At 42.5% G+C, this 20,620-nt stretch overlaps 1 protein-coding gene and 1 pseudogene across 2 annotated transcripts; one reads left to right on the top strand and one right to left on the bottom strand.

Moving 5' to 3' along the window:
- Positions 1–1,919: 1,919 nt before the first annotated feature.
- Positions 1,920–4,994, bottom strand: LOC311109089 (GTPase IMAP family member 9-like). Its single transcript, XM_084151894.1, has 3 exons — positions 4,902–4,994; positions 3,341–4,102; positions 1,920–2,848 (listed from the first exon to the last, which is right to left on the bottom strand). Exons 1-3 carry the CDS (start codon positions 4,930–4,932, stop codon positions 2,829–2,831), a joined length of 813 nt encoding a protein of 270 aa, XP_084008020.1. The 5' UTR covers positions 4,933–4,994; the 3' UTR covers positions 1,920–2,828.
- A 10,541-nt stretch (positions 4,995–15,535) lies between these two features.
- Positions 15,536–17,501, top strand: LOC311108986 (annotated as a pseudogene). The gene is made up of 3 exons: positions 15,536–15,598; positions 15,895–16,089; positions 17,293–17,501. The product of its transcript is annotated as an uncharacterized misc_RNA (transcript).
- The last annotated feature ends 3,119 nt before the right edge of the window (positions 17,502–20,620 follow it).

The following is a 20,620-nucleotide window of genomic DNA, read 5'->3' as shown; positions in this document are numbered from 1 at the left end:
CAGAAGTTTACATACACCAAGTTGACTGTGCCTTTAAACAGCTTGGAAAATTCCAGAAAATGATGTCATGGCTTTAGAAGCTTATGATAGGCTAATTGACATCATTTGAGTCAATTGGAGGTGTACCTGTGGATGTATTTCAAGGCCTACCTTCAAACTCCGTGCCTCTTTGCTTGACATCATGGGAAAATCAAAAGAAATCAGCCAAGACCTCAGAAAAAAATGTTTAGCCTCCACAAGTCTGGTTCATCCTTGGAAGCAATTTCCAAACGCCTGAAGGCACCATGTTCATCTGTACAAACAATAGTACGCAAGTATAAACACCTTGGGACCACGCAGCCGTCATACCGGTCAGGAAGGAGACGCGTTCTGTCTCCTAGAGATTAACGTATTTTTGTGCGAAAAGTGCAAATCAATCCCAGAACAACAGCAAAGGACCTTGTGAAGATGCTAGAGGAAACAGGTTCAATAGAAAGTATCTATATCCACAGCAAAACAAGTCCTATATCGACATAACCTGAAAAGGCCACTCAGCAAGGAAGAAGCCACTGCTCCAAAACCGCCATAAAAAAGCCTGACTACGATTTGCAACTGCACATTGGGACAAAGATTGTACTTTTTGGAGAAATGTCCTCTGGTCTGATTAAACAAAAATAGAACTGTTTGGCCATAATGACCATGGTTATGTTTGGAGGGGGTTGCTTGCAAGCCGAAGAACACCATCCCAACCGTGAAGCACGGGGGTGGCAGCATCATGCTGTGGGGGTGCTTTGCTTCAGAAGGGACTGGTGCACTTCACAAAATAGATGGCATCATGAGGAAGGAAAATGATGTGGATATATTGAAACAACATCTCAAGACATCAGTCAGGAAGTTAAAGCTTGGTTGCAAATGGGTCTTCCAAATGGACAATGACCCCAAGCATTCTTCCAAAGTTGTGGCAAAATGGCTTAAGGACAACAAAGTCAAGGTATTGGAGTGGCCATCACAAAGCCCTGACCTCAATCCTATAGAAAATGTGTGGGCAGAACTGAAAAAGCGTGTGCGAACAAGGAGGCCTACAAACCTGACTCAGTTACACCAGCTCTGTCAGGAGGAATGGACCAAAATTCACCCAACTTATTGTGGGAAGCTTGTGGAAGGCTACCCAAAACGTTTGACCCAAGTGAAACCATTTTTAAAGGCAATGCTACCAAATACTAATTGAGTGTGTCAACTTTTGACCCACTGGGAATGTGATGAAAGAAATAAAAGCTTAAATAAATAATTCTCTCTACTATAATTCTGACATTTCACATTCTTAAAATAAAGTGGTGATCCTAAGACAGGGAATTTTTACTAGGATTAAATGTCAGGAATTGTGAAAAACTGAGTTTAAATGTATTTGGCTAAGGTGTATGTAAACTTCCGACTTGAACTGTACATGAGCCTGATTACAAATACAAATGCACATTTATCATTTCACACCCATAAACAAAACCCAGACAAAAATACTTATATTCTCTACTAGTAGAGTAAAACAGTATCTGCACTTCAAGTGATTGATAAAACACTATACACTTAAAGTGTAATGATCACAAATATGTCTAAAATTGTTTGTTCACAATTGGGGTAGCTTTCCACAAACAATTTCCTGAACAACATTAACAAATAATTATTAAAAATGTAGAAAATATAGTAGTGCAATCTAGTATGTGCTGTACACATTTGGTTAAGTGACTTCCTTGTCTCTGTCCCAGCCTCAGAGACTTGTCATGTACAGTCGTTTTCCCATGATCCTCCCTTCATGAAGCAAAGAGTAGATATACAGGGCCTATTTCGGTACTGACCTCTAAAGTCATGTTTGTTTTTTCCTCACCCTGTATAAATATATGTGATTTGTTTCTTTGTTCTTGGTCATTTTTCCTTCTTTTTTTTTTACTTCATGTGCAAATAAAATCAGATAAAATCCCCAAATATATACATTGCATCAGAACTGTCATAAGTAGGAAGTAGGCTTAACAGTCTCAGACAGCCAGAACAGGATCATCAGTGATCTTGTTAGAGTTCAGAAATCACCTGCGTTTTATATTAAAAGTAAAGAGTGTTTTTTTTTTGCTTCAATAGAGTGATCAGGGGCGTGCAACTATAGTTTTCCTTCACAGAAAATACATTAGTGCAACACATTCGGCAGAAAATAGCTTCATTTTCATCAAATGATAACAGAAGTGCAACGCTATTTGGCTAGCAGCCACAAGTAAATTAGCTTACAATAAAAAAGCAAGGTACGTTTTGCAAAAACGATGCATGACCATCATATTTCTAATGTTTATCATAGAAAGAATGTAGCTACACATCAATCAGAGTGCTGTCTTCTGATAGAATGCCGTTCGTGAATTATCATCGGAGTGTAGAATTGCAACTGAAGCACAAAATAAGTCTGATGCCGAACATAAATTACAATAAGAAGCATTTTAGATCTGCATTTAAAATATACATCTTATGCGTTTAATCTTTTATTTTCCTGCGTGAAAAACACAGAATTCTGCATTAACGCGACCCCTGATCATGTTAGCCTACATCCAGTTACAGATAATCTTTCTCACCTTAATATAAATAATAGTTAAATCTTAAAAGGTCTAAAATAATCTGGGCCTGTATTCATAAAGCATCTTAGAGTAGCAGTGCTGATCTAGGATTGGGACCCCCGTCTCATTCATTATGATCTAAAAGGCAAAGTGATCGTAGATCAGACGCTTTATGAATACAGGCCCTGAGGTTGGGGTAATGTATGGACATAGAGCTTTCAAATCAGTACTGTGGTGGCTCACCATCTGTCCTTCAGTCAGTCACAGTCCATCAACTGAATCTGAAAAAGGACACATAACAACAGATAAGGATTAGTACAGATGTATATGTAATATCATTGGTATAACTATCATTGGCTTCATGTCTATGTGAAACTATCTTGTTAAAGACTAGTTAACTGAAGTGTTGTTATTACTACAGAAGAATATTGCCCTGTCCGGGCCAATCGTCATGGATTCTTCTCTAATCCCACACATGAGGGAAGAGGAAAAGGGAAGGAAATGAAGGAAGAAATGTAAGGAAGGGTTGAGGGGAGAGGATGAGTCCCAAGTAGTGGGACTAATTCCACACTACTTGGTACAATGTACATAACTATTACATGAGTAATTGAAATACAGTTACCCTAAGTGGAATAATACAACAGTAATGCAAGTATTAGTTTTGCAGTGAAGAGCAAGGATTATGAATTTCACCCAGTGAGAGGTTTAGCCTATGAGACTGCTGTTTCCTGGTACCAGACTATGTCTGAGTTGTCAGTAAAGCTGTCACTCACTGTGGGGTGGGTCCATGTCCATTTTGGCCAATCCTACGGCAGAGTTCACTTTGGGCCTTGCCCCAAGCTCCCGGTTTTGGGTTTGGTTCTGATTCTGGCCCAGAGGTTTCTTCTCCTCTACCTCCTCTGGGTTATAGATGCCCTCCTCCTCCACCACCTTCTCTATCTTCTCCATGAGCTGCCGTAGCTGGGGGTGCTCCCCAAATATGTAGTTACTGATGACAATGTACCTCCTCTTGCACTTTTCCAGCACCCACTGCAGATCCTTCCCCTCTCGCTTGATGTGCCTCTCGATGGACATGTTCCTCAGCACCTCCGCCCAGGTGAACACCACGATGGTATGCTTCCACACACGCTGCCCGAACAGGGCCAGGTGCTCCTCGATGCGGGCCCGGTCCACCTCGGTAAACATGTCTACGGGGATGACCAGCAGGAAAGCATGGGGGCCTGGGGGCCCACACATGGAGGCGCCCCGCACCATCTCCTGTTGGTAGACCGGCGGTGTGGCCTGGGTGGAGTACCAGCCCGGCGTGTCTATTACCGTCACCTGGCGCCCCTCCACCTCTGTCTGACGCTTGACGCAGAATTCTGCCGCCCGCTCCTGGCGGAACTCCTCACGGCCCAGTATGGTGTTGCCTGTCAGGCTCTTCCCAGGCCACCTCCAGCCCAACAGCACCAGCCTCAGCTCAGATAGATGGTTGGCTTCCCGGGCTGCTGCCGCCAGCCTCTTCTCTTCCTCCTCTGGGTCAGGGACATCCTCTCCTGGGAGTACAAACATCAAAACTCATTAGCAAGGCCTTTTTGGCTAATATTGTTTTAGTCCCTGTCTCTGCAATGAGGTGGTGATAATAAAGGAAGCTTGACGCAACAAGGCATACCTCCACTTTAACATGTTTATCAGTAAACAAATATCAAAGCAGTCCCTCTGTATAGACAATATTGGCAACTATATTTGTTGCTAACTAAATAGATAGACTAGTTACACTGACATGCCAATTAAGGTCACATTATGATTGACAACATAATTCTAGGCTTGAAACTTTACAACTACACCAGAAGTGAACCACGCAGGTGAGCTACAGACTCTTTAGTTGGTGGTGCATATTCATTTTTATTAAGTTCAAATCCCTTATAGAAAAAAATTATCCAGCCAGTTTAGAAACGAGTCATTGCCTGCCTGACCTACTGCATTGAGATCAATGAGTAGCTCGTTACTGTATCACTTTCAGATTCGTTCGTTTGTGTCAACATTCAAATCCAGCCAGCTAATCTGACTGTGTGGCTCTGTATCACCCAAGTTATTCTAACATTTGACTCAGTGCATAACGACTCGGTCTGAAACAGTAAACTAGCTATAAGTGACACTGGCAAGTGAAACGTGTCACATTCGGTTCAGAGTTAGCTAAACTGCCTAGCTAATGTAGCTAGTTAGCTTACGTTAGCGATGTTGTTACTGTTAACCTTTTGTGAACTATCGATAACCTGCTCTTAATACGTTTTGTTCGATGAGTTGTATCGATTGACTAAATTGAGACACCATTTGTCTTTTTAGGATACCCACCTGTTGATTGCACTACTTTCTCCGATTCCATGTCGCTGTTTAGTTATTCTAAAATGTAATCCACCGAAGAAGGATTGCCTCCTTGTTTGACAGGCAGCGCCGAACTTCTTCGTGTGGCTTTCCGGAAGACTAGATGCTGTGTTGCGTATTGCTGCCTTTTGCAGGTCGGAGTGCGGATTGCACAGTTTTGTCCCACTACCATCTAACCAGCATCTATACACTATCAGCCAAAACCCATCACCCCATCCCACTAAACGATCCTACCCCAGGCCATCGGCCTGCGAGGATGGAACTTCTGCACTACAATCTCTCAAACCCAAAAATGTTTCTGCTGCTGCAACTACCACATCTATCTTCATCTTCTATTATTTCTGCTCCATCAGTGCAGTGCAGTTGATCACCATGGCTATAAATGCAAGAAATCCAACCATACTAAAAGTCATCCTCCCTGGCTCTCTCTCTTCAGGTCTACGCACTTCGGCCGTCCCAGGCAACTCACTCACCCTTGGGCTATCCTCTACTCTCTTCACTGCCTCAGCATAGGAAACGTTCTGCCCCATTCGAACTCTGGCCATCTCAACCAGGGATCTTTGGATCCCCAGCTGCATGGGCACCCCCACAGTTGACAGACAATGCTTTCTCTATACCAACTATACCAAGTGCCCGCTTCCTCTGGAAGGCAGATACACAAACATCTTGGAAATGTTCCTCATTTTGTAGCTTTTTGTATCCAGTTAAAGTAACTTTTCAAATGACACTCGCTAGGTCAACTTCTAGGGAAAATGTGGCAGCAGGTGTATGTAGCAATTCATTCAAGTCCAACAGCTTCCTTCAATTCAATTTAAACCTAACCTTAACCACAGTGCTAACCTTATGCCTAACCCTAACCCTAAATTAAGACCCCAAAAATAATAATGTTGTAGCAGATTTTGACTTTGTGGCTGTGGAATTGGACTTTGTGGCTATAGAAGCTAGTGGAAACCCACACAGCTGAGTGACACTTCCTGAAATGTGACACCAGTGGCTGACAGTGGAAAATAACAATACACTTTTATAATGGCACAATGGCCTAGCTATTATGAAATAATTTAATTTTGTATAATTATTAATAAATAGGTCCCTATGAGCAAAGGTTGACAATAATGGATAGGCTTTAGGAAATAATTACAATCAATTATCTAATCACTGCATGTCAACATAATCAACACAATGATCATTTGGAAAACAATAACATTTACAGTGGAATAATTCACCTATAATGTAGGTTTATTTACAATGTACTCATAGATGTATCATTACTAGCTGTTACAATGTATCCTGGACCATGGACTAAGATTGAATTATAGTCAGTCATGTGCTTAAGTTGCAGGGTCAAAGTTGATGTTGACATCAGAAAAATCATAGTAACATAAAGTCCTGCAATCAGACTGGTTTTCTTCAATGTTTTACTAGAATTATGTGATCGAAATAATTAATTATGTTGCTTAACGTTAAATGTTTTGTTAATGTATTTGTACCGTTTGTTTAACAGCTTTCTAACTGGTTAGCGAGATATATGGCTATGCTAATGCTAGCTAACTATACTGAACAAAAATATAAACGCAACATGTAAAGTGTTGGTCCCATGTTTCATGAGCTGAAATAAAAGATCCCCGAAATGTTCCATACGCACAAAAAGCTTAATTCCCTCAAATGTGTTTACATCCCTGTTAGTGAGCATTTCTCCTTTGCCAAGATAATCCATCCACCTGACAGGTGTGGCATGTCAAGAAGCTGATTAAACAGCATGATCATTACACAGGTGCACCTTGTTTTGTCACACAACACAAAGCCACAGATGTCTCAAGTTTTGAGGGAGCGTGCAATTGGCATGCTGACTGCAGGAATGTCCACAAGAGCTGTTGCCAGAGAATTGAATGTTAATTTCTCTACTATAAGCCACCTCCAACGTCGTTTTAGAGAATTTGGCAGCATGTCCAACCGGCCTCACAAACGCAGACTCTGTGTAACCACGCCATCCCAGGACCTCCACATCCAGCTTTTTCACCTGCAGGATTGTCTGAGACCAGTCAACCAGACAGCTGATGAAACTGAGGAGTATTTCTGTCTGTAATAAAGCCCTTTTGTGGGGAAAAACTCATTCTGATTGGCTGGGCCTGGCTCCCCAGTGGGTGGGACTATGCCCTCCCAGGCCAACCCATGGCTGCGTCCCTGCCCAGTCATGAAATATATAGAAATAGTTACATGTTGCGTTCATATTTTTATACACAAACAACATACCTAACACGGAACATGATCCCACAACCCACTAGTGCCAATAGGCTGCCTAAGTATGATCCCCAATCAGAGACAACGAGCGACAGCTGCCTCTGATTGGGAACCACACCGGCCAACATAGATCTAGACATACTAGATCTAAACATAGAAATACAACATAGAACATCACAACAAGGAATATACACACCCTGACTCAACATATAAGCGTCCCCTGAGTCAGGGCGTGACAGTACCCCCCCCCAAAGGTGCGAACTCCGACCGCACAACATACACATAACAGGGGCCGGGTGGGCATTCCGCCTCGGAGGCGGATCCGGCTCAGGGCGGGACGACCTCTCACTCTTCGCCTCCCTGTTGCGCCCCTGGTCTGGTCTAGACCTCGGCGCGTTGCTTCCCCTCTCCTTCCTCCCACTATACTCCAAGCCCTGTCTGGACCCTGGTGTGGGAGACCCCGAACCTGGAGAGGGGCTGACGTCTGGGTCTGGACTGGAGCCGCTGACCGGAGCTGGACCGGGCACCGGTGGAGCGGACTGCTCTGGCTCCGGAGTGGAGCCGCTGACCGGATCTGGACTGGACCCCGGTGGAGCGGACTGCTATGGCTCCGGAGTGGAGCAGCTGACCGGAACTGGATCAGGCACCGGTGGAGCGGACTGCTCTGGCTCCGGAGTGGAGCCGCTGACCGGAGCTGGACTGGCGACGCGCACCACTGGCTTGGTGCGACGCGCACCACTGGCTTGGTGCGAGGGGCAGGAACAGGCCGGGCCGGGCTGGCGACGCGCACCACTGGCTTGGTGCGAGGGGCAGGAACAGGCCGGACCGGGCTGGCGACGCGCACCACTGGCTTGGTGCGAGGGTCAGGAACAGGCCGGGCCGGGCTGGCGACGCGCACCACTAGCTTGGTGCGAGGGGCAGGAACAGGCCGGACCGGGCTGGCGACGCGCACCACTGGCTTGGTGCGAGGGGCAGGAACAGGCCGGGCCGGGCTGGCGACGCGCACCACTGGCTTGGTGCGAGGGGCAGGAACAGGCCGGGCCGGGCTGGCGACGCGCACCACTATCTTGGTGCGAGGGGCAGGAACAGGCCGGGCTGGGCTGGCGACGCGCACCACTGGCTTGGTGCGAGGGGCAGGAACAGGCCGGGCCGGGCTGGCGACGCGCACCACTGGCTTGGTGCGAGGGTCAGGAACAGGCCGGACCGGGCTGGCGACGCGCACCACTGGCTTGGTGCGAGTGGCAGGAACAGGCCGGGCCGGGCTGGCGACGCGCACCACTGGCTTGGTGCGAGGGGCAGGAACAGGCCGGGCCGGGCTGGCGACGCGCACCACTGGCTTGGCGCGAGGGGCAGGAACAGGCCGGGCCGGGCTGGCGACGCACACCACTGGCTTGGCGCGAGGGGCAGGAACAGGCCGGGCCGGGCTGGCGACGCGCACTACTGGCTTGGCGCGAGGGTCAGGAACAGGCCGGGCCGGGCTGGCGACGCGCACCGCTGGCTTGGCGCGAGGGACAGGATCTAACTTGTGTATATGTGTTTACCTAAACTCTAGCGCTCGAAAACCCTTCTCTCTGTAGGGTTTTCGGTAGTTAGCTTCGCCCATGGCTGGCCGTGTGAACTACAATTCCGATGCTGTGTTTTAACGTCAGTAATCATCACTTTTTAAAGTTATTTTTTTTAACATATGGCCCTTATCTTTCATATCAGCGAGAAATAATCTTTCAAATAAAAGAGATATGCTTAATATAGCAGATTTGCACAGATCCATACACCGTGTGTGCCTCCAGTTGAGGAACTACACTTCCTCCCCAGTTACGCTTACACACAGATGTTCTAGATAGCTAATTAGCACAGGTGGTGCTGTCTATCTTCCGGTAAACAAGCGCTGTAAAATGGAGATATGGCAGTGTGGGAACACTAACCCTATAAAGGTGTATAGTAATTTAACCTTTCAATTTTTAAAAAATGATTTCTCTCTGATATGAAAGATATGTTCCTTGTGTTTCCAAAACCGTACCGCAAGCGATGTGTGTTAACTTTTAGAACAAGTGTTGGACCTCTTAACAAAAGTTCCCCGGGAAGAAGATACCTTCATCAACTCTTGTTCCTGGGTGTGAATATGATTGACTAGACATATCTTTTAAAACTTTCCTTCAAGCCTTGAACACAGAAATCGAGATCTGCATGCTTGTCCTGTGGTAAGTAAGAAACTCTGTGTCCAAAATGGCAACCTATTGGTATTTAGTATTTTATTAGGATCCCCATTAGCTGTTGCAAAAGCAGCAGCTACTCTTCCTGGGGTCCACACAAAACATGAAACATGACATAATACAGAACATTAATAGATAAGAACAGCTCAAGGACAGAACAACATAAAAAATTGTTTTAAAGGCACACGTAGCCTACATATCAATACATACACACAAACTATCTAAGTCAAATAGGGGAGAGACGTTGTGCCGTGAGGTGTTGCTTTATCTGTTTTTTGAAACCAGGTTTGCTGTTTATTTGAGCAATATGAGATGGAACGGAGTTCCATGCAATAATGGCTCTATATAATACTGTACGCTTTCTTGAATTTGTTCTGGATTTGGGGACTGTGAAAAGACCCCTGGTGGGATGTCTGGTGGGGTAAGTGTGTGCGTCAGAGCTGTGTGTAAGTTGACTATGCAAACAATTTGGGATTTTCAACACATGAATGTTTCTTATAAAAATAAGAAGTGATGCATTCAGTCTCTCCTCAACTCTTAGCCAAGAGAGACTGGCATGCATAGTATTTATATCAGCCCAATGATTATAATGAAGAGCCAGCCCGGCCCGGCCTGTAAGCTGCAGCTTAACTAAGTCTTTCCTTGCAGCACTGGACCACATGACTAGACAATAATCAAGATTAGACAAAACTAGAGCCTGCAGAACTTGCTTTTTGGAGTGTGGTGTCAAAAAAGCAGAGCATCTATTTATTATGGACAGACCTCTCCCCATCTTTACAACCATTGAATCTATATGTTTTGACCATGATAGTTTACAATCTAAGGTAATACCAAGTAATTGAGTCTCCTCAACTTGTTCAACAGCCACACCATTCATTACCGGATTCAGCTGAGGTCTAGAATTTAGGGAATGATTTGTACCAAATACAATGCTCTTAGTTTTAGAGATTGTTTATTATTTTATTTTGAGCAGACACTCTTATCCAGAGCAACTTACAGTTAGTGAGTGCATACATTTTCATACTGGCCCCCGTGGGAATCGAACCCACAACCCTGGCATTGCAAGTGCCATGCTCTACCAACTGAGCTACAGGGGACTATAAAACAAAGTTAAATTACATAAAAGAATGATAGTAAATAGCTTTGGAGCACCTTAAATGACATTTTAGGAAAAAAGGCAAACTCATCTTCACAAAATCGACTGATATTGCCAACTACTTTAATAATTTTTTCATTGGGCAAGATTAGCAAACACTGACACTACACATCCAAGTATATCTGACAAAATTATGAAAGACAAGCTTTGTAATTTTGAATTCCGTAAAGTGAGTGTGGAAGAGGTGAAACAATTATTGTTGTCTATCAACAATGACAAGCCACCGGGGTCTGACAACTTGGATGGAAAATTACTGAGGATAATAGCGGACGATATTGCCACTCCTATTTGCCATATCTTCAATTTAAGCCTACTAGAAAGTGTGTGCCCTCAGGCCTGGAGGGAAGAAAAAGTCGTTCCGCTACCTAAGAATAGTAAAGAAAAATACACCTTATGAAACAGCAGGGACTGTGAAGAAACACAAACATAGGCACAGACACATGCATACACACACACGATAACATGCGCACTATACACACACATACACATGGATTTTGTATTGTAGATATGTGGTAGTGGTGGAGTAGGGGCCTGAGGGCAGACAGTGTGTTGTGAATGTATTGTAATGTTTTTAAAATTGTATAACTACCTTCATTTTGCTGGACCTCAGGAAGAGTAGCTGCTGCCTTGGAAGCAGCTAATGGGGATCCACAATAAATACAAATACAAAACCTATTCTACTGTTATCATCACACAAATATGAATCAACATTCAAATCAACATTTATTAAAAAGTGTAGTTTCACTTTGTCTCAATACATTTTACAACAAAAGGAGTCCTGACTCGCACACAGCACTGATTGTCTAGATCTACTAGTCATTGGAATACTATGAACATGTTTTTTTAAGAATGTATGCTAATAAAGCGTTGATTTACCACAGTTTGACGTGCTCTTCATTTACTTAGACAATAAAATGTGGATTGTTTTGTGAAGTACAGGGCTGGCAGTCTAGTCATGATCTGGGAAAGGGGTTCCAAATGTCACTTTTCTAGCACCGTTTTCTCCTACTATTCACGAATGCCTCATTCATTTGGAATTCACTATTTACAAATGCCTCAGGCAATTGGGAATTTAGTACTGATAGTGATTAAAGCTACCAACATGCATTTAAATTAATGTGAGCAGGCAAGGGATGGGGATCTTAGTGAGAACCACTCTGTAACACAGTAGTGAACTCATGTATGTCCATTGCCCTGATGCACAGTGGTGTTCTGTGCTACTTAATGAAAAACAAGCTGATTCCAATAGACCCAGGTGGGACTTGAACCCACAATCCCCAGCTCCGGAGGCTGATGCCTTATCCATTAGGCCACTGGGCCACTGATGCACTAGAGAAAAATATCCATAGATATTGTTGTTTTCAAAGGGAAGGGGCACCCACTGCTACTCTGTTCTCTGCCTCGGCCCTGCAACGAATATCAAGTGGTACATCAATGCATAATCCTTGTAAAAGCAGGTACACTCTCAGTACCTGTTCAGACTGATCTCATTTCCAACATTATTTTCATCCATCAAGCAAGCTAATTACACTACCCACTTTTTTGTCATTTAAAAAAACAATCTTTTATTGATCTTTTTTTTAGTAGTTCTAGACTAGTTGACCCCTACAGTTATTACATTGTGCCCATGAAACATAAGGTTCCTGGTCAAATTCAGACGGAAAATAATACCAACGCCAGCTCTAGGGGGGTGCAGGGTTGCTCACCCCAAAATATAATGTTGCCCTAACAATTGATTATGTCTGAGTCATGTTAAACGATTAAAATTGCAGTAAGCAAGCTTTGAAACAATGAAAAATACGTATCATCCTAGAACAGGCCCTGATTATTAAAGCTAGTCTCAAACGTAGTGTTCGCACATCCAATAACTTGCAGGTACTGGGTACAAATAATAAACTCATGAAATAAAGATTGATACCTGCACACTGATGCTGCAGTTTATCTATGCAGGTATTTATATTTATTTCTAAAGGATATTAATAATACTACATGGTGCTATGGTGTTCGAGCCATCTTTATATTTGTAATAGTTTTAATATGTCAATAAACTGTATGTTTGCCATTTTCCTGATTTAACCTACAGATATGACACACAAATGTGCACAACTGTAATCTCTCAGCTATTTTTGTGTATTTAGTCCGGGATTCAATTCGATCGCGCATTGTCGAAAACACACAATTTAAAGGTAAGTTCTGATTGAGCCAACATATGCAGCCATATCCTTAATTCCCACCCTGCATGCACTATCCCAGCCACCATCCCAGGAGGACTTAGGCCCGGATTCGATCCAATCGGCCCTTTTAGGTTATTAACATTTTAAATGCGATTTTCCTGCATTTTGTAGACCATATTCACGGTAAATGGTGCAAATGTCAGCTCAAACCGAAATTACCTTTAAATGTCAAGTGTGCTATTGCGCAGATCTACGGCTGATCGGATTGAATCCCGGCCTTAGCAGCATGACTTTCAAGCAAGGAGCAGTTTCTTTATGTTTTCAATCACACCAGACCATACACTCTAGTGCTGTTTCCATACCTTTTAATATCCTGTTCAATCTCACCCACCAGCACCCCCACTTAACAAACAACACCTACTTCAGTTAGCAGCAGATCATTGGTAATTGAACTGACTGCAGGAAAGCTGCCATTCTAGACTGGGGAAACCAGAGAAGATCAATGGTGGACCTCTGCCCACTCTCTGTGTAGGCCGCGATTTATGACCAGTCTCATTAACAAAAACACCAACGGTCAACACTGTTAATCATCCTGCAAGCAAGGTTTCCTCAGTCAATGAAGAAATTCCTGAATTGTACGGTGTCCATATTAGGACAGCCTGCCTCACACCGTAATAGTGGAATTCAACAACAGCTTTAGATTCCTTAGATGATTTCTTGGCGTGGACAAGATGAGTGTTAACCTGGATTTGTATGTCTCTCCTTCTCTGTCTCACTGCACATACAGACATGTAGATGGAGGGAGCCAATAGCATGTTCATGTTCACCTCATACTTGTTGAGATCACACTAATGGGCAAAGAGTCCCCCATGGGCTCTGGTCAAAAGTAGTGCACTATAAAGGGAATAGCGTATCATTTTCACTCTCCTTCCACAGCTGTAGCCTCTCTTATAGCGTTGTCAGACACACAGCATAGGTTAACGAGACTGCTATGTGACGTTCTGACTTCATTCATGTGCAATGAGTGTGTGGTAGAACTCGCCGACGCAAGATTTTGAGGATTTCACCAAACGTTGAGAAAGGCCTATGACGTCTTTAGCCCAGATTGGGAGAGGAGGAGGCCAGTGGCGTTGGATGATCAGGGATCAACCTCAATATCCATCTGATCTAATGTTTTAATGCCAAGCACACACATTTTAAGGGGCACAACATAATCTATGGGGCACAACATGTGTCATCATATTATGTGCATATGTTCTTTTGAGTTGTTTGTGTGGTTGATGTTTTTGGACATAGAAAAAAATATTCCGCTGCTCTTATTATCTGACATTTGTTTGTAAAATTGATGGCCTCATATTTTGGGAGCAAAAAAATATGAATTATTAGTAGCAGTTCAAATACATTTTGGACATGACTGCACAGTTGCTCGAACCTTGGGCAAAATCTGATAGTGGTTGAGCATCTGCTGGAAGCGTCTCATATTTGTCCTGTTGCAAATGAGAGCTCCTCGTCAGAAATCAATAACATGCAATATGCATCTTCAAGCATTAAGCCTCTATCTTGTCTCCGGCGCCAAATCCGAGCCACGATTACACATCCTCGGGTAGCAAATTGGTCATTATCACAGCCATCCTCTCTTGTTGGGTGAGCTCTTACTTACATCATAGCATCTGATCCCCTTCAACAGGGCAATAATGGCTGTCCTAATCTATGGAGGAGAACCAAACTGCTTTCCCCCCAAGTGAACAGTGCATCACCCATACTAAACAGGCCAATGAAGTACTACAATATCTAACAAGAGCTTTGAATTAAGAGCTTAGAATTATAGATAATGCCACTGTCTCAATTATGTGCTTATGAATTCTGACAGTTTTTTTTACAGTTTTTTTGGGGGACTGATTTATTCTTACAAACTGCACCAATAATATTTAATCAAGGAGTGACCAGGTGTGTCTCTTTTTTTAAAAATATAATCTGTATTTAGACATATCCTCTCACTGGACCTAGTCATGGGCCTGAGGCCAAAACTACCATCACCTTTTTGACATTTCAGTTTTACTGTGAACATCTCCTCAACCGGACTGCCACCCGTGACTCATCTCTCTCACCTAGCTGTGCCTTTGTCACCACATTGTGTCATCATGTCACACTATGTTTGGACCTTTGCAAACTCATTGACACCACACTCAAGAGAATCTCACTTTATTGACCACTCACGTTTTGCATTCATCAATTTGTTAATGTGCAGTATGTGAATCATGCACATCACCAAAGAATGTAGGCCTATGATAGGCTATAACCATTTACCATGTTGCATTGAAGTAACTGTCCAGTGCTCCAGATTTCAGTTACCTATAATTAATTACAATATGAGGGAATATTATTAGACATACACAAGTTCATTCACTGAAAATGATACTCATTGATCAGTTTTCCACTATCTGGTTGGTGCTATGACAACAGTAGGACTTGTCAATACTAATCAAGATGATTGAGGCATACCCACCTCCACAGCTCTGGGCCACTGTCTTGTACTTGAAGTGAAGGTCTCCAACGCGGGCAGTCTACTAAGTTAATGTTGTCCACATGTCATTGACTACCTGATGGAGTGCACCGCGGCGTGCCATGGGCGAAGAAAATTCCAACCCAAAAGCCCCATTAAATTAAATGTGTATTCTTAAAGGAAAGAAGAGGCAAGAAGGAGTGGATGGGGTGGAAGTGGTGGGCTGACTTTATCCACCGGAGTATCCTATGTGACGTTCTTGATTCATCATCTAACATGGGCAGTCCGGAATATATAAACTCGCGCTCACACCCTTCCCGCCAATGAAGAACCTGGCAGAAGGAAACCTTCCACCGACCCACCTCTACAAGCTACAAAAGTTTACGGTAAGTTGAAGCTAGTTGTGTGCCGTTCACAAACCGCTAGACTTTTATATATAAAAGGTGACCATATATTTAGGATTAGAACTTATTTATTCAGTTATTAGGTAACCTTGTTTCAGAGTAGATCATTAATTGGTAGGCCTATCTGTATTTTCTAAGATTACGCAATCGTGCGCAATTACGCGCAAAATACGCTAATTGAAAGATAGGACCAGACTACATTGATACAAGTCTAAAGTCGGGTTCAACCATTTATCTTTACCTTTATGTCATTTTAAAACAAAACGGTCCACGTGCAGTGCCTTGCTGTCCATCTACAATGATTCCTGAGACTAGAGTGGTGTGCCCGGTGACCGTGAGAGAGTGCGTCCTGGGGAAGCGCTGGCTGACGGCTGCGCTCACGGTGCTGCTGCTGCTGTCCACGACGGTCACCTGTGTACACAGTACCACAGTGGAGCACGACTTTCACATCGTCCACAATGTCGACAACAGAAGTAAGTTGACACTTGTTTTATTATCGAATAAAGTGAATGATTTGTCTCCTATAGGCTTTTGATCTTGAAATGTGACTTTGGTGACAGCATGGATATTACACATGGATTGCACATTTTCTTTCATACAAAAATATAATTTGATGTTCATTAATATAAATAATATTTCAGATTTCAAACCTATTACAAATGGTTTATAAAGGGTTTGGTAAAATGTGTTAATAAACTAATACAATCATAATAAACAAATCATTTTGAATGGGTAACACACTACTGATAATGTGATATGATTTACAATGATTCTAAAAAAATAAATGTAATATCATAATATTATCTATAAGGTTTTTAACAGACTTATGGATTTAATTATTGATATGGTATTTATAAATTAAATAACCACAATGTAACTGTTTTATAAACCTTAAAGCCTTCATAGAATAATTTAATGTAAAGTGTTGCCTAAAAACTGCTCAGAAAAATCCAGTAAATGGACATCCACTGCCTTATGAAAAGGTGACATCCACTTTCAGATTATTGTTCATAACCTAAATGGTATTGTTCATAGCAGGTTATTGTTCATACCAATAGCCTAACAAGAAAATGGTATTGTTCATACCAGGTTATTGTTCAAACCAGGTTATTACCCTACCAAGAAATGGTATTGTCCGTACCTGGTTATTGATCATACCACCTTATTGTTTATACATGTTATTGTTCACACCATGTTATAGTTGGTCCTCTGTAGCTGAATTGGTAGAGCATGGCGCTTGTAATGCCAGGGTAGTGGGTTTGATCCCCGGGACCACCCATACGTAAAAATGTATGCACACATGACTGTAAGTCGCTTTGGATAAAAGTGTCTGCTAAATGGCATATCATATTATATAATTAATACCACGTTATTGTTCATACCAAAACATTGTGTCCTTTAGAACATTATTACTAGTTCTGGAACAGCAATATGAGGGGTTATTAGGTGTGACTATCAAATGTTACATACTGTTTATGCATAACGGTACAACTGTGTAGGCTACTTTGTGGACAGGCATTTGTGTGTGCTTGTAAGAGCATTTGAGTGTGTGTGTCTGTGTGTCTGTCTGTGATTGCGAGCACATGCTTATATGTGTGTATATATATATATATATATATATATATATATATTCAAACCTTAACTTGATGCTTCCACTCATCCCGCGTCTTTGTCAGGTCCAGAGATAGATCCATTGTGGTACGTGGGGCGTGGGGTGAGGCCCATCGGGCGCTTTGGGAAGAGGCAGAGCAGAGGAGGGGGCAGCGGTGGGCTCAGACACCCTGGGTCTGTGGCAAACACTCTGGAGCTTCTCCTCAACACCATCAGGAACCAGGAGAGCCTCGGGAAGACGCTGGGAGGGGAGGACGCTGACTGGTTACCGTGACAACATGCCCACCTGGCCGCTCGCCACCCACCGTCTGTGTCTGTGAACGTGTCTTTTTTTATTTAGTCAAGGATTGTCCCTTTCTCTGTCTCTGTCTCCTTTTCTTTCTTCCTTCCTTCCTGTGTCTTTCTTCTTCTCAAGGTTTGCTCTCAAGCCTGTCTTACTCGAAGGGACCTCTAAACTGGCTGACCAAAAAAATCTGTTGTATTCTGTACATACAGAGAAATGCAATCTATATTGATGAATAAATGAAGATGTCTCTAACTATGTTTTTGGTAGATTGGTGATGTTACCAGTTATTGTTTAATGAAAAGCAGGAAGTATATCAAGAGAAATATAAAGATGCTCAAATTCCGATATGAATCTTTCTGTGAATTAGCGGGGGTTTCTTTTTTTTACCATGAGGTATTTATATTGCTGATAAAGGGATTTTCTTTGTAACATAAGATAATACGTTATTAAGTTAGGAATGACAGGAAACTCCAGAGGTTATTCAGGTATGCAAACTTTTATTCATTTAGTATTACACTTTTTCTCATTCAGAGCAATTTGGCACAGAGAATCTATTTTTTGCTTCTTAATATTTTTCCCCAACACACGATATCGATTGCAACAAACGATTGCACATATGAGTGAATAGTCCATCAGAGCTGTGCGTAGTGAACTCCACTACAGTCATTCAGTCGTGATGGCAGCTAGGTTGCACAGTCTCTCACAGACAACACAGAAGGATCAAGTTTATGATTGGGCAATTATATCTTATAAGTCATATCCATTTTTTACATATATACATAAACAAATTCTGAGGTGAGATCAAATATTTTTTTTTACAATAGAAAAATACAGGACATTGATAATAATGAACCCCGTGGCTGTGCTTCTCATGAGAATTTTGTACATCTATTTAACATGCGTTTAGACACACACAACAACACACTTCCAGGAACAACGACAACATACAGGAACGATCTGCAAAACCTGCAAAATGTGATCATGGGATGAATAGATGGACTCACCAGTGGACAGTGTTCAAATAGAATCTAATTGAATCCAACATAATCTAATTGAATCTAATTGAATCAAATAGAATCTAATTGAATCAAATAGAATCTAATTGAATCCAATAGAATCTAATTGAATCCAATACAAGTGCCAGCAGTCCATATGTATGGGAATAACCCATGTTATCAAAGAACAACTAGATGACACTTTATACTAGTTCTGGTCCAGGGCGTTATGTGCGGCTTGAAAAAGGCTCAGGCCGTACATAACACCACGGACCAGAGCAAACGTCATGCTATTTTACCTGTAATTACCGAGCAGTAGATAGGAACAGAATCCTACTAAGCCTTGTATTTCATATCCTCTATATTAATACTATCTGACTTACTCATTATAAAGAGCAGGGCCTGTATTTATAAGCACCTCAGAATAGAAGTGCTGATCTCTGATCAGTTTTTCGTTGTAGATCACAATGAATACAGTTACATGGACAGGGAAGACCTGATCCTTCAATGAGATGCTTGATAAAAACAGGCCTAGCCCTCAAGACTCTCACCCTGGTCTTTGGAGTAATGCCACACACTGCATCAACTGCTATTTAAAGCATCTCCCATTTTATCATGAATATGAATACCATTATCACCTTTAAAATCACAAATTTCTAGACAATTAATGCAGCCATACATGTAAAGCACTTTGAAGGAGGAAACATGACACGCTTTCAGACATAACTGATGAGAACATCTTTCAGAGGGGGAGAATACAACCTACACCATTTTCCGCCCACTTTGTTCTAGTGAAAATAATAACAACCTTGAAAAGTCAAAAATTGAATTGCTTGTAATAACATCATGGTCTTCATGGCATTTTGTCATACAGCCCAGTAGACTTCATTATGCATAAATCTTTACAAGATATTTAACACAATGTACAACTCATTACTGGAGCCATACAGCACAGGAGAGAAATCAGGATCTATGCCAAATAAAGGCCACAAAGCTGAAACAAATGAAACATAAAAATAACAACAACTAATGACTTAGAATGGTGACAATTTCATAGACAGGTGCTTTTGTTTGGTAAGAAACACGTGTTCATTTCGTCAATTCATGGATTCTTTGGGTTCATAAATGTTTTACAGATAGGTAGCCTATTTGTGTGATAAATGCTTCATTATTTGTAAATGCAATTCAATGTAAATGTTGCATTACATTACTAGCAATATAGCAAAACTTTCTCAAAATATGGTAACTTAGCACAAGAGTAATTAGGTAATCACAAAATCACCTCCTTCAAAAGGTTGAGGTGTGTTCACTTGTTATCTTAATGTCAATTCTTAAGGAACAGGAGAGGACACCAGATGTTTTTTCAAGTAACCCTCTTCTCTAAAATCTGAAAAACATCAGACCATATCTTAGTGAATGAGGATTGTTATTTTCTAGTTTCAAGGAAATTATTACTTCTGAGTCTTTACACAGAAATAATAATAAAATGACAACATTGAACAGGTTCTGCAGGTGCTCTGCAATTCATGACATTTCATCGATGAGCAAAATGAAAACAGTAGTAGTTGAGCCTCTTTAGGGACATGTACCACAGAAGTTTTCACATGTTTTTTCACATCTTCATTGTACGTTAGTTCAAACACCTACAATACTCTTGCAAACAGTTAGAAAAAAGACTGACAGTGGTTTTTTCTTTTCTGTACTACAACGACTTTGAAGTTACGTTTTCTTTTGACAGTAGGACAGTGAGTTGTCTCGGTGAGGAGTGTTCGTATGCTGATTTTAAGGCAGAGACAGGCCGTCTATCAACCCACCAGGATGTGGCGTCGTGGTTACAATGAGTGAGGCCCAGGGGGGCGGATGGAGTAGGATGGGACAGGAGTTGGGTCAATCCTGGGCTGGGGAGGCAGGGTAAGGGGTCGTTTTTAGGGGGGTGACAGGATGGGGCCGTGCCTGGCTGAGGAGAGTGCTGGGTGGGGTGCACAGGGCAGGTGTTAGCCCCTGCGTAGCCCGAGGCGGACGCTGGATCAAGGCACTGGAGTTGAGAGGCCCCACGTGGGTCCACGGGTCCTGCGGGGCCCTTGAGGGACTTTTTGTGCTGTCTGTCTGTCA

This window comes from Coregonus lavaretus, assembly GCF_964263955.1.
Source record: "Coregonus lavaretus genome assembly, chromosome: 34".
Lineage (NCBI taxonomy): Eukaryota > Metazoa > Chordata > Actinopteri > Salmoniformes > Salmonidae > Coregonus > Coregonus lavaretus.
This window is presented reverse-complemented; position numbering and strand designations above follow the sequence as displayed.

Bases quoted from the DNA above. Each gene is read 5' to 3' on its own strand.
- LOC311109089 (XM_084151894.1), bottom strand. From the start codon at position 4,932: ATGGAATCGGAGAAAGTAGTGCAATCAACAG. The intron at 4,103-4,901 runs GTGGGTATCCTA...TTGTACTCCCAG, and splicing joins GAAAGTAGTGCAATCAACAG to GAGAGGATGTCCCTGACCCA. The intron at 2,849-3,340 runs GTGAGTGACAGC...GTCCTTTTTCAG, and splicing joins GGACATGGACCCACCCCACA to ATTCAGTTGATGGACTGTGA.